At 65.7% G+C, this 12,430-nt stretch overlaps 1 protein-coding gene across 6 annotated transcripts in view; it reads right to left on the bottom strand.

The window, feature by feature from the left end:
* The window catches only part of RASGRF1 (Ras protein specific guanine nucleotide releasing factor 1), a 30,981-nt gene extending 19,394 nt beyond the window's left edge, over window positions 1-11,587 (bottom strand). For 5 of the 6 annotated variants that reach the window (XR_013184177.1, XR_013184179.1, XR_013184178.1 and 2 more), the window contains exons 1-3: window positions 10,951-11,586; window positions 1,723-1,829; window positions 346-493 (exon numbers count right to left, since the gene is read on the bottom strand). Coding sequence is in view for 2 of the 6 variants with exons in the window: in XM_054641995.2 (XP_054497970.1) it covers window positions 346-493; window positions 1,723-1,829; window positions 10,951-11,226 (531 nt within the window). In the remaining 4 variants the exon portion in view is untranslated. Of the gene's footprint in view, window positions 1-345; window positions 494-1,722; window positions 1,830-10,950 lie in introns of all 6 variants that reach the window. The other variant, XM_054641996.2, reaches the window with a different exon arrangement.
* Between the last annotated feature and the right edge of the window lie 843 nt (window positions 11,588-12,430).

Genomic DNA, 12,430 nt, shown 5'->3' with positions numbered 1-12,430 from the left:
CCAAGCCCTGGCATTCTGGGACACAGTCACTGCTTCCCTCTCCCACCAGAGGCAAGCCCTGGCTCCCCAGTGCTCCTGGCTGGAGTGGAGTGAGCCCTTCCGTGTTCCAGCAGCTTCCAGGGCTCCTCCCGAGCCCCCACAGGCTCAGTGCTGGGGTCACAGCCACAGCCCCTCCTGCCAGGAGAATCCCCAAGGGAGGTGCTGCCCTGGCCCCCCTGCGGGAGAAGGGCCGGCCCTGTGTCGCTGAAAGAAGCAGAAGCCCCCGCAGTGACACCCTGCCCAGGCGGGGATGGCACCCGTCCCCCACGGTCACCCCGAGCGTCAGTGCAGCCGCGGGCGCTTCACCTCGGCCTTGAGGCGCTCGATCTCGATCTCCCCGTCCTCGATCTGCTGCCGGAGTTGCTTGGCAACAGTCTTCTCGGTCTCCACGATCTGCAGGAGATGGAGGTACTTCTGCATCAGCGCCTCGTGCTCCGTCGCCAGGTTCCTGTAGCTGCAGCAGACACGGCCGTGAGCATCCCTGCCCCGGAGCCTGCCCTGCGGCCCCCAGCCCCGGGATGGGGCTCGGGCTCCTCCCTGCTCCTCCCTGCTCACAGCCCGGCAGGGCAGCAAGCCTGGGGGCAGCTCCTGCAGCTGGGAGTGCTGCTGCTCCCCAAGGGCCCCGCGGGCAGGGCACGGGCTCCCGCAAGGGGCAAACAGAAAGGACAAACGTTAACGAAACCACAGGAGTCAAAAAGGACCCCCAAACAGCCGTGGCCAAACCTCTGTGACTGTAACCTGCCACGTTCCAGGAGTTGAAGAAGGACACGTGTGGCACAAGCTCCTACCAATCCCTGCTCCTGCCAGGGGCTGCAGGGGATGGTGTTTGTTTGTCCATTCCCTGCCCCGGGCAGGGGCTGCAGGGGATGGTGTTTGTCCCATTCCCTGCTCCTGCCAGGGGCTGCAAGGGATGGTGTTTGTCCCATTCCCTGCTCCGGGCAGGGGCTGCAGGGGTGGTGTTTGTCCCATTCCCTGCTCTGGGCAGGGGCTGCAGATAATGGTGTTTGGCCATTCCCTGCTCCTGCCAGGGGCTGCAGGGGTGGTGTTTGTCCATTCCCTGCCCCGGGCAGGGGCTGCAGGGGATGGTGTTTGTCCATTCCCTGCTCCTGCCAGGGGCTGCAGGGGATGGTGTTTGTCCATTCCCTGCCCCGGGCAGGGGCTGCAGGGGATGGTGTTTGTTTGTCCATTCCCTGCCCCGGGCAGGGGCTGCAGGGGCTGGTGTTTGTCCCATTCCCTGCTCTGGGCAGGGGCTGCTGTTTGTTTCTCCCATTCCCTGCACACAGCTCCCACCTGCTCCCACACCTCACCTCCTTCCCCAGAGGCTCCTGCACTGTGCTGGCTCCTGGCTGCTCTCTGTGGCAGCTGGGCTGTGCCAGCGCTGCCAGGGCACAGACAGGAGCCTGGACAATCCCTGTCCTCACCAGGTTTGCCGTCCCTTCCCCTCTGGCTCTCAGCCTGAGGGTGAGTCCCTCTGGCTGCAGGCTGGGACAGGCAGTGCCAGCCTGCCAGGGGGGCTGGTGCCATGGGACTGGCATGGGGACAGGCTACAACAACCGATCACAGCCGCCCCTCAGCAGCAGGGGGGCAGAGGTGTCCTGCTCTGCCTGCTGGCAGTGTCCAGCTCACCCTGACCCCCAGCCACCCTCAGCACGGTGTCACCCTGGCCCCACCCACAGGGCACACCTGGCGTGAGCTATGGCTGCCACCCACTCGTCGCAGTCCTTGGCATCCTCGGTCCTCAGCTCCAGGGTCTTCTGGTTCTCATGGTTGAAGTTAACCGTGAAGTAGTGCTGTGGGGAGAGCACAGGAGGCACGGTGACGGTCTGCACAGGGGACATGGGCACAGTGACATCCTGCACAGGGGGCATGGGCACAGCGACATCCTGCACAAGGGACACAGTCATGCCCCACACAGGGGACATGGTCACACCCTGCATTGGGGTCACAGTCACACCCTGCACAGGGGCCACACCCCATACAGGGGACACAGTCACACCCCACACAGGGGTCACAGTGTCGGTCACACCCCACGCAGGGGACATGGTCACACCCTGCGTTGGGGTCACACCCCACACAGGGGGCACAGTCACACCCCACACAGGGGTCACAGTGTCGGTCACACCCCACGCAGGGGACACGGTCACACCCCACACAGGGGACATGGTCACACCCCACACAGGGCTGGCAGAAAGCGTTTCCGCACCCACCTGACTTCCTGACCCACCCCAGGCTGCATCATTGAAAATAAACAGCTTTGATGTTTTTCCTATCCCAAAGATGAAATCTTTATCCCAAAGATGCAGCTTTGGGAACACCAGGAGCCCGGCCACGATGTGCCCTTAGCACAGCCATGCCACTGGTGAGGGAGATTGGAGGGGAAATCCTGCTGGGTAAAGCCCCAGCTCCAGGAAAATCCACCAAACCCACCCAAGGCCGGGGCACTGCAGTCCTGAATGCACCGACCTGCCTGGAGCCACCCTCACCTGGGCAGCGGGCACAGGAGCAAGGATGCTGAGCTGCACCTGCATCCCTGCCCGCAGTTCATGATGGCCTTAGAGGGATTTTCCATGCCCAGGGCTCCCTTGGCCGAGCTCCCTCCTGCCTGCAGCCCGGCCCGTGTGGCCCCTCGGAGCCCCTCGGAGCCCACCCGGAGGTGGCGGCGGGCACGGCCGGGTCCCCGTGTCCCCTCCCCGGGCCCAGGGGGGTGGCAGCGGTGCGGGGCTATTTTTAGCCTCCCTTGACATTTCCCGTGTTTGTGCTGATTGTGTGCGGTGCCGCCGCCGCCGGGTTTGTGCCGCTGCTCTGCTTCCCTGCAGTCTCCAAGGAAACAGGTACCACGCTGCAGTGCCAGATACTGCCCGGAATAACTGGGCTAAACCAAACCCACTGGAACGAGCTCATCCTGACATCATCTGCTCCTCTGCTGGGCTTCGCCGGGGACCTGAATTCACAGGTAAAACCTGCCTCAAACCCGAGGAGCACAGCCTGGGCAGCCCCTGTGTGTGCCACGAAAACACCCATGGGCACCACAACGCTCTTCCCCTCCTGTCCCCGGCAGGCCCAGGGGTGCTGGGGACAAGGACCCCCAGACAGCACAGCAGGACAATGGGGAGACAGGGCACAGACAGAGCCCCAGCCCATGCCCACCCAGGGCTCAGGGCTCAGGGGCACCCTCAGAGCTCACCCAGCCCCTCTGGGCTCAGGGGCACCCTCGGAGCTCACCCAGCCCCTCCGGGCTCGGGGGGCACCCTCGGAGCTCACCCAGCCCCTCTGGGCTCAGGGGCACCCTCAGAGCTCACCCAGCCCCTCTGGGCTCAGGGGCACCCTCGGAGCTCACCCAGCCCCTCTGGGCTCAGGGGCACCCTTGGAGCTCACCCAGCCCCTCCGGGCTCGGGGGGCACCCTTGGAGCTCACCCAGCCCCTCTGGGCTCGGGGGGCACCCTCAGAGCTCACCCAGCCCCTCCAGGTCCAGCAGAGGAGGAGAGGGGGCCAGGAGCCCACGCTGCCCATGGGCACAGCAGGGCCCTCCTCCAGAAACAGCTTTCACCTTTGGGCAGCAGCTGCAGGGCCCTGGGGAATGCAGCTCCTTCACTTCCGCCATGGATCCTCCAAGTGCAGGATCCTTTACTGCTGATCCTGTGGGCCAGCTTTCTCTTTAGAGAGCCTTCCCCAATGTCAAACACCACCATCCATTGCCCACCCCAGTGTCAGACACCACCATCCATTGCCCACCCCTTCCACTGCCTTGCTCAGGTGCCCAGAGGTCCAGGGCTGCCTGCAGGACGCCTCTGGGGCTGCAGCAGCTCCCCAGCCTTTGCATCCCACCCCCTTTCCCTCCCTCCCACTCCCAAAGGGTTTTACTGGCAAAGAGGCAGCTCGAGGGAAAACTCACCAAAACCCTGAGATCCCTATGGGGGGTGTTCTGTACCCCAGCTGTACACCCACCTGACATCCCTTCCCTCGCAACTGCATCAAGAGGAGCTCATTGGGTTGGCAAGGCTGGAAATGCCCCCCTAAACACCGGGAGGAATGGGGGAGCCCCTTCGAGGCCCTGGTGCCCCCAGTGCCCAGCGTGCCCATTCCCTCTCCAGGACCCAGCACCAACAGCTGAGCTGGACTGAGCCTCCTGGGACTGGAAACACGGGGAGACACTTCCAGGAGCCCCCAGACTGGTCCCTGCCTGGAGGAGATAGCGAGCCCTGGGCTGTCCTTGTCGGACACCCCAGGGTGCCGTGGGGATGGCAGGGTGCCCTCTGTGCTGCTGTGGGAGAGGGCACCCCCTGAGACCCCTGCATCCACAGCACAGCCTGGGCTGGAGCACCCTCACCTCCCCAGCACCCTGGGAAAGCCTCAGGGCCTGTCCCAGGTGAAACAAGGGGTGCAGAGCCCAGGAACTGGGGCAGGCACCTGGAGCAGGTGCCCACCTGCCCCACTGCCTCTGCCCCCTTCACCCACTCCCACACATCAGCAGCTGGCACTGGGATCCAGCTCGGAGGGCTCTGCCAGAGGCAGGTCCCAGCTGCTGCAGCAGGGCCCATGGGAGGGTGGCCCTGCCCTGAGCTGGGTCCCAGCCCAGGGCAGGGCCCATGGGAGCTGGGAGCCCCCAGGGCAGGGCCCATGGGAGGCTGGGAGCCCCCAGGGCAGGGCCCATGGGAGGCTGGGAGCCCCCAGGGCAGGGCCCATGGGAGCTGGGAGCCCCCAGGGCAGGGCTGTGCAGGGTGGGAGCCCCCAGGGCAGGGCCCATGGGAGCTGGGAGCCCCCAGGGCAGGGCTGTGCAGGGTGGGAGCCCCCAGGGCAGGGCCCATGGGAGCTGGGAGCCCCCAGGGCAGGGCTGTGGCCAGGGCTGCCCTGTCCCCAGCCCAGCTCCTGCCAGCACACAACCCCCTCCATGTGCTGCTCCCGTTTATCCCCACACAATTCCCAGGAAGTGCAGCGTGCTGGGAAGGAGGAAGTTATTTTATATTTGAATAATAAAACTCCCACCACCTTTTATCTCCGCCTAAAAGATGATCCCTCTCTGCCATCGCAGTGACACACGGCACCAACAGCCCGGGAGCGCTTCCCGGCACTCGCTGCCTCCTGAGCTTCAGAACCACGGACAGGGCCAGACCCACGGACGGGGCCAGACCCACGGACGGGGCCAGACCCACGGACGGGGCCGACCCACGGACAGACCCAGCACAGGACCAGCCACTGCACTGGGAGTCGCCGTGTGAGCCCCAGCTGCCCCCGGCCCCAGCCCAGCGTCCCTGGGGCAGTCTGTGCTGCCCGGGGCAGGGCAGAGCTGCCCACAGCGTCACTGGGCTTCTCCTTGCACCCGGTTATTGTTCACTTCTCACCCCAACAACCCCAGCCCCAGGGCCGGACCCCCCTCATCCCAACCCCTCGCTCTGCTCTCCAGAATGAGCAGATTTGGCTCCTGGAGGATCCCTCCTTGTGGGTTTTGCATCCTGCCCGTTTCCATGGTGCCCGCACAGCCCCCCGGGCTCTGGGCCGTGTGTCTGTCTGGCACTGCTGGACACACAGCCCCTGGAGCTGCCCCTGGGGCATGCCCAGCTACCCGGACCTCGTGGATTTCACAGCAATTCACAGCAATTCTGTCCCAAATAATGGCACGGGAGCGTTCCAGGTCACCAAGGGAAAGATGAGAGCACCTCCGAGGGCACCCCCAGCCCTGTGACCCCGCTGGGTGACAGTCACCGGCTGCCCTGGGCCATCCCAGCCCTGTGACCCTGCTGGGTGACAGTCACCGGCTGCCCTGGGCCATCCCAGCCCTGTGACCCTGCTGGGTGACAGTCACCGGCTCCCTGGGGCCACCCCAACCCTGTGACCCCGCTGGGTGACAGTCACCGGCTGCCCTGGGCCATCCCAGCCCTGTGACCCTGCTGGGTGACAGTCACCGGCTCCCCAGGGCCACCCCAGCCCTGTGACCATCACCAGCTCCCTGGGGCCACCCCAGCCCTGTGACCCCGCTGGGTGACAGTCACCGGCTCCCCGGGGCCACCCCAGCCCCGTGACCATCACCCAGCTGCCCCGGGCCATCCCAGCCCCGTGATCCCACTGGGTGACAGTCACCGGCTCCCCAGGGCCACCCCAGCCCTGTGACCATCACCAGCTCCCTGGGGCCACCCCAGCCCTGTGACCCCGCTGGGTGACAGTCACCGGCTCCCCAGGGCCACCCCAGCCCTGTGACCCTGCTGGGTGACAGTCACCGGCTGCCCCGGGCCACCCCAGCCCTGTGACCGTCACCTGGCTCCCCACAGGCCCTCCCTGCTGCAGGGGGGTGGCGTTTCCCGGGGCCCCTGACGTGCAGAAAGGCTCGGAAATAAACTCAAATAAGCTTTAAAGTGACACGTTATTTCCAAAGCAGAAAATCAGCCTCTCACAGAATTTTTTAGAATTTACAGAAGGGCATTTTTCAGCCTGAACAGCCCACCTGACCCCCTGGGTGGCTGTGGCTGGGGCTGGGCGCTCTCCCAGCACCCCCACAATGGTCACTGCATGTGTGAGAGTGGGGGGACCACGAGAGAGGCACCCCAGCAACACCACAGCAGTGACTGCCACCCTGTCCCGGCTTTGTGGTGCCATCACAGGGGGCTTTGCCCCAGCAGCCTGGGAACTGCCCGCCCTGCAGATCCACATCCGCCTGCTTGTGAAGCTGATGGTTATTCCAGCTGACACAAAGGGCAAGAGGAGGAGAATTTTCCTGCTCTGGATGGATGAGTCTAAAAATCCACAGCCAGCCATGGCAGCTTTTAACATCCCTGACCTACATACCATGTGCTCTGGGAAAACAGGACCTCAGAGTTGGATGCTCCAGCAGCTCATTTCCGTGCTGACAATAAGGAAAAATATCCCAGAGGCTGCAATTTCCCCTCTTTGTTTCACTACGGGCTGTCAGGATATTTGGAAATGGATACTGGAGGTGAGCATCACCCTTGTGGAGCAGGCTCAGAGTCATGCGCAGAAATATTCGTAAAATATTTAAAATAAATCAATTTTCCCCCTGATTTTATCCGGTGATGCTGGCAGGCAGGCATGCAGGCACCAACACCATGAGCATCCCCCTCACTCCGAAATCCCCACATGGCACCACTCAATACACTAATTAATTAAAAACCCAGTGTCATCCCCACGCTGAGGAATAGCTCAGTTTTAAGTCCACAAATTATGATTTATAGTCTCCAAAAAATCAGATTGCCTGGAATGACATTCAGGTAGAAGAATTCTCACTGCCCCCGATGGCTGATGCTCATGGACCTGCAGCCAGGGCTGGGATCTGGGGATCCAGTGCCCAGGACACCAATCCTGAAGTCTGGAATGGCCTGGGAGCTGCCCTGCTCAGGATGCCCATGGGGACCTGCTCAGCCCTGCTCCACTGGCGGGGCCTGGCCCCCGAGCACCCTGCAGAGCCCAGGCTCTGGCACTGCCAGGAACGGCTCCAGCAGGCCTGGGCTGGGCCTGGGACAGCTGAGCTGCTGGGCTGGCAGGGCTGCTGCAAGGGCATCCCAATATTCCAGACTGTGCCAGTGTCCCGGGAACGGGGGCCACAGGACAGGCTGAACCTGGTGCTCTGTGGCCCCACCCCTGGAAAAGGCTCTGGAGAGGGGAGGGAAGTCCCATCCATGGGCAGTGTGAGCCCAGGAGCAGCCCCAGCTGGGGAGCACAGCCCAGCTCCTGAGCCTGACTCAGCACCAGGCTGGCTCTGCCTGGGGGCTCCTGCCCAGGCACAGCCCAGGGCCCTGGGATATGGCTCTGGACACCAGCCCAGCTGCCCGGGGCACTGTGGAGTCCCCATCCCTGCAACTGCTCCAGAGCTGTGTGGGTGCAGCACCCGGGGCACGTACAGGGCTCTGCAGGGGAATGGTTGGGCTGATGGCCTCAGAGGCTTGTCCAGCCCCAGTGATGCTGGGACTCTAAATCCAGCTCCAGGCTGGATCCTTGGAGCAAATCCCGCTGTGATTCCTGCTGGAAAGGCTGAGCCCTCACCCCACACTGCGGTGTCTCTGGGCTCAGTGGGATCAGCTCTGCACCCTGCACCTCTCAGCTCCTCTACCAGGATCCCACCTTGGCCGTGCCCTCCCCTCTGGGCACCCACATCCTGCCCAGGGAGGGGAGAGTGACCCATGAGGGCACATCCCAGCACCTCAGGGGCCGGGAGCAGCAGGGCTGGGGTGTGGCACGGCCCAGGCACCACAGCAGGGCAAAGGGGGCTCACTGCCAGCCCAGCTCCCCAGCACTGCTGGCACTGCTGCCCTGGAGCCAGCTCACAGCTCCCCAGCACAACCCCACGGACCCTTCCCCAGCACACAGCCTGACCTCACCCAGCAGGAAATTATCTTCCCCATCCAACTGGCTGGAAGGAAAATTCATTTCTGGAAAAACAGAACAAAGTTTCCAGAGGCAGCAAATCCTCGTTGGTGTTCCAGTTTTCCACATGGCTTTGCTCCCTCATTCTCACATATACCAATGCTGAAATTCACTGTGTTCCAGGGAAAAAATCCCCCCAAAGCAAAACATGAGTACATTAAAAGGGAGGGGGTTGAAAGCCCCATCTCTTGAAGTTTCTCCTTTGCAGAGAACTGGGAGCCTGTCAGGCTGCACTCCAGCCAGGAAGGAATCCAGACCTGGAGCTGCTCTGCTGCAAGGAGCACTGTCCTCAGAGCTGGAATGCACAGATAGATAAATACCCTCGGAACACGGCTGATTGGGAACGCGGGCAGTGCTGGAAATTTCCTCAGCACCTTCCCCGGAGGCTGCTGGCCTGGCCGGCTCTCAGGTGAGCCTGAGCCGAGGCTTTGCCTGCTGTGGGGGGCACAGACACTGCCCGAGCACAGCCCTGTGTGCCACCTGCTCATCCTGCAGATCTGCACCACCAATATTTGCCGCTTATCTCATCCCCGGGCCGTTAATTAGCTTGCATCCAGCGCTGGGGCTGGCACTCCGCTTTGGCCCAAGGAATTCCACAGGATTCCAGGCCGGGCACTGAACCGCGGCAAATCCACGCGTGCCAGGGGCCGTGTTTGCCGTGGCAGGAGCTCCCTGTGCCAGCAGCCCCTCACTCACAGCCAGCACCAACACTCCGGGACTCCGGGTGCATTTGGAACTGGAGAGGGGATGTGACAGCCTCCCCGTGGTGTCTGCAGGGTGGAAACCCCTCCTGCACAAACGCCGGGACCCAAAGCCTCGATTCCCAGCTCGATTCCAGCCTGGCAGGAGGGCTGATTGCAGTCTGCCTGGGGAACTTGATGGAGGCTGAACTAGGAGCACACAGGGTCTGTTCTGAAGGGACAGCAGTGACAGCCACAGCAGTCTGAGCCCCTGCCACTGCAGAGCCCCCTCCCTCAGCACCACAGTCCCCGAGGTGCTGCTCCCCTCAGCTGGGCTGAAAGGAGCCCCAGATGGGCAAAACCCACAGCATTTCGTCTTCACAAGGAAATATTCCTGCGCTCCAAGCCAGGAGGGAGGGGATGTGCCAGGGAGCAGTGGTGCTGCATGCCCGGCTCTCTGGGCAGGGGTTTCCAGGTGCCAGAATAGCCAGAATTAGGGGCTGGTGTCCTCCCAGGCTGCCCCGCGGTGCCGGGGGTCCCCCGTACCCCACCCCGCAGTCTCCGGCCGCACTCCCGGCGCCTCCCCGAGCCCGCCAGGCAGGAATTATGCAAGCCCTGCAGAGCCGGACCCGAGCCGCGGGGCCTCCCGCACGTGCCCAGCCGGGACGGCGGTGCCGGGAGCCCCGGCTGCGCCCGCGGAGGGGCCCCGGTGCCGCTGTGCCCCCCGCAGGGCACCCGTCCACGCTCCGCACACCGCCAGGGGGTCAGAGGGCGAATCCGGCCGGCTCCTGTCCCCGCTGATGAGAGCGGGGGTGGCTCTGGAGACGATGGATGGGGATTTGCCCCCGCAGCTGGAAGCCGGCCCTTCTCTCCCTGCCTGGCACCATCCCCTCTCTCCTGGCTGCTGCGGCGCACCCCAGCTCCAGCCAACCACCCCAGACAGACACGCCAGGGGCTGCCAGCCTCCCTGCCCTGCTGCTCCGGGATACCCTTCCCAGTGGGGAAAGGCAGCGCTGGTGGGAGAAACCCACCCCGGGGCCCGCCAGGGGCTGCGCTCCTCACGGCGGGGACCGCAGCAGCCCCGGGGCTGGGGACACCTGGATGGCCCCCGGCTCTCGCAAGGGCTTCGGTGTTTCCGCGCTGATCGCCCGCAGCCATCAGCGGTGCCAAGGGACACTGGAGCCTGCGCCAGCACGGGGGGCTCGGGGACCCGCACTCTGCCTTTCCCCCGCCGGGGATGGGGATGGGGATGGAGCTGCAAACCGCACACGTGGCGAGCGGAACAGGGTGAAACCTGCCTGAAAACAAGGCCCTGAGCGCCCCCGCCGCGCACCGCGCACCCACCGCCGGCTGCTCGCCCCGCGGGGCCGGGGGCGCTGCCCGCGCACCACGGGGCACGGAGGGGGCACACGGGGGCTGGCAAACAGCGGGGCCGCGCACCGGGGCCGCCCCACGGGAGCTCTGCCGTGCCCCCGCCCCGCCGGGGCGAACCCCGAACCCCGAACCCCGAACCCGCCGGGCCGGGGGGGACGCGCGGGGGGCGCGGGGCTCTGCAGCGCCCAGCGCGGCCGCTGGGAGGCGCCCCGCAGCCCCGCGCTAATTACCGGCGGTTAATTAGACGGGAGGGGGAGCGGGGGTGCCCCGGGCAGAGCCCGACACCCCCACAATGAACCCGCCCGCTGCTCCGGCACTGCAGCCCCGGGGATCATCCCCCTTCCCCCGCACGGACCGGCCTCTTCCTCACCTCCCCACCCCGGTCACGCGTGGGGCAGGGCACGGGCTCCGGAAGCTCCGGGGGTGAGGGGCCCGGACCCCGCGGGGCACCCTCCCTCCCCCTCCGCGGGCCCCCCGTGTCGCCCACCTGCTTCTCCAGGGAGTCCTTGGCCGAGAGGGGGGGCTTGGGGGAGGGCGCGCGGTCGCAGACGCAGCCCTCGAGCAGGTAGAGCCCCGAGGGCCGGGAGCTGGAGTCGGTCTCGAAGTAGAAGAGCATGTTCTGGAGCAGCGCGAACCACTTGGTGTGCCATTTCGTGTTGTCGGCGCTCCGCTTGCTCAGGTATCCGCGCCGGGCCCCGTCCTTCTTCGCCAGCAGCCCCAGGTGGGCGACGTGCCCGTCATTGAGCCGCATCCCCTTCTGCATCCTGCCGGCTCCGCGCTCACATGGCCCCCGCCGCGGGCGGGGCCGCGCCGAGCCACCCCCGCCGCCCCCGCAGACCCCGCGGGCCCCGCAGCATCAGCGGCCCCCGCTGTCCCCGGGGAGCCGCCGGGCGCTCATCCCGCGGCCCGGCTGTGCCGCCGAGCCCCGGCTGTGCCGCGGAGCCCCGGCTGTGCCGGTGAGCCCGCGTCCCGCACCCGCCGCGCCGAACCGCGCACGGGCGGGGCGAGTGACGGCGGCGGCACCGGGGACCGTCAGCGCCGAGCGGAGCCGCGCCGAGCCGAGCGGAGCCGAGCGGAGCCGCGGCCCTCCCTCGCTGCCGCTCTCCCTCGCCTCCTTCCCTGCCGCCGGCTGCGGGGGTGGTCGCGCCGCGCTGCGCTCGCCGGGGCCGCCCCCGGGCCGCGGGATGCCGGGGCCGCCGCCAGCACCGTCACCGTCAGCTCCGCACCGCCAGGGAACCCCGCACCGAGAGAGCCCCGGGATGAGAGGGACCCTCGGGTTGAGAGGGACCCCCGGGCCGAGGGGGAGCCCCGGGCTGAGAGGGAGCCCAGGCGTGTGGGACCCTCAGGCCGGCACAGAACCCTGCCCATGGCTGGAGCCCCGGGCCAAGAGGGACCCCCAGGCATAGCCAGAGCTGAGACAGCTCCAGACACACGGAACCCCAAGAGCAAGGGGGACCCCTGGGCACGTGGGACCCCAGGAACAGCCAAAGCCTCGGCCGGGAGGGACCCTAGACCAGATGGGAGCCCTGGGGAAGTGGATCCCAGGCCAAAAGAGACCCTTGGGCAGGGGAGGACCTCGACAGAAGTGGCACCAGCAGGCAGAGCACAGGGACCAGTTTCTCCATTTATTTCTGTTTGTCTCGCTCTCGATCCCTCTTCTCCATCCTGCCTTGTGTGCTCTGCCGAGCAGGGCAGAACTGGGAAGCCTGGGCAATGGAGAACTGGCACTGGCTGCAGCTGGAGCCTGGGCAGGGATGGAGTGCTCTGGTGCCCCTGTGCCCCAGGGCCCTGCACAGCCCGGAGCGCTGATGGCACCGAGGGTGACACCTGCAATGTGGCACCTCGGTCCTGCAGCAGAGCCAGCCCCGAGCGGAGCCCCAGGTGTGACAGACCCCCACAGACAGACAGGGGGACGGCAGGACAGCCCTGGCCATTGCCTTCACTCCTGCTGGAAATGCTGGCAGAGC

This window comes from Agelaius phoeniceus, chromosome 13 (assembly GCF_051311805.1).
Source record: "Agelaius phoeniceus isolate bAgePho1 chromosome 13, bAgePho1.hap1, whole genome shotgun sequence".
Classification (NCBI taxonomy): domain Eukaryota; kingdom Metazoa; phylum Chordata; class Aves; order Passeriformes; family Icteridae; genus Agelaius; species Agelaius phoeniceus.
The sequence above is the reverse complement of the archived record's forward strand: the minus strand, read 5'-3'. Positions and strand labels throughout refer to the sequence as shown.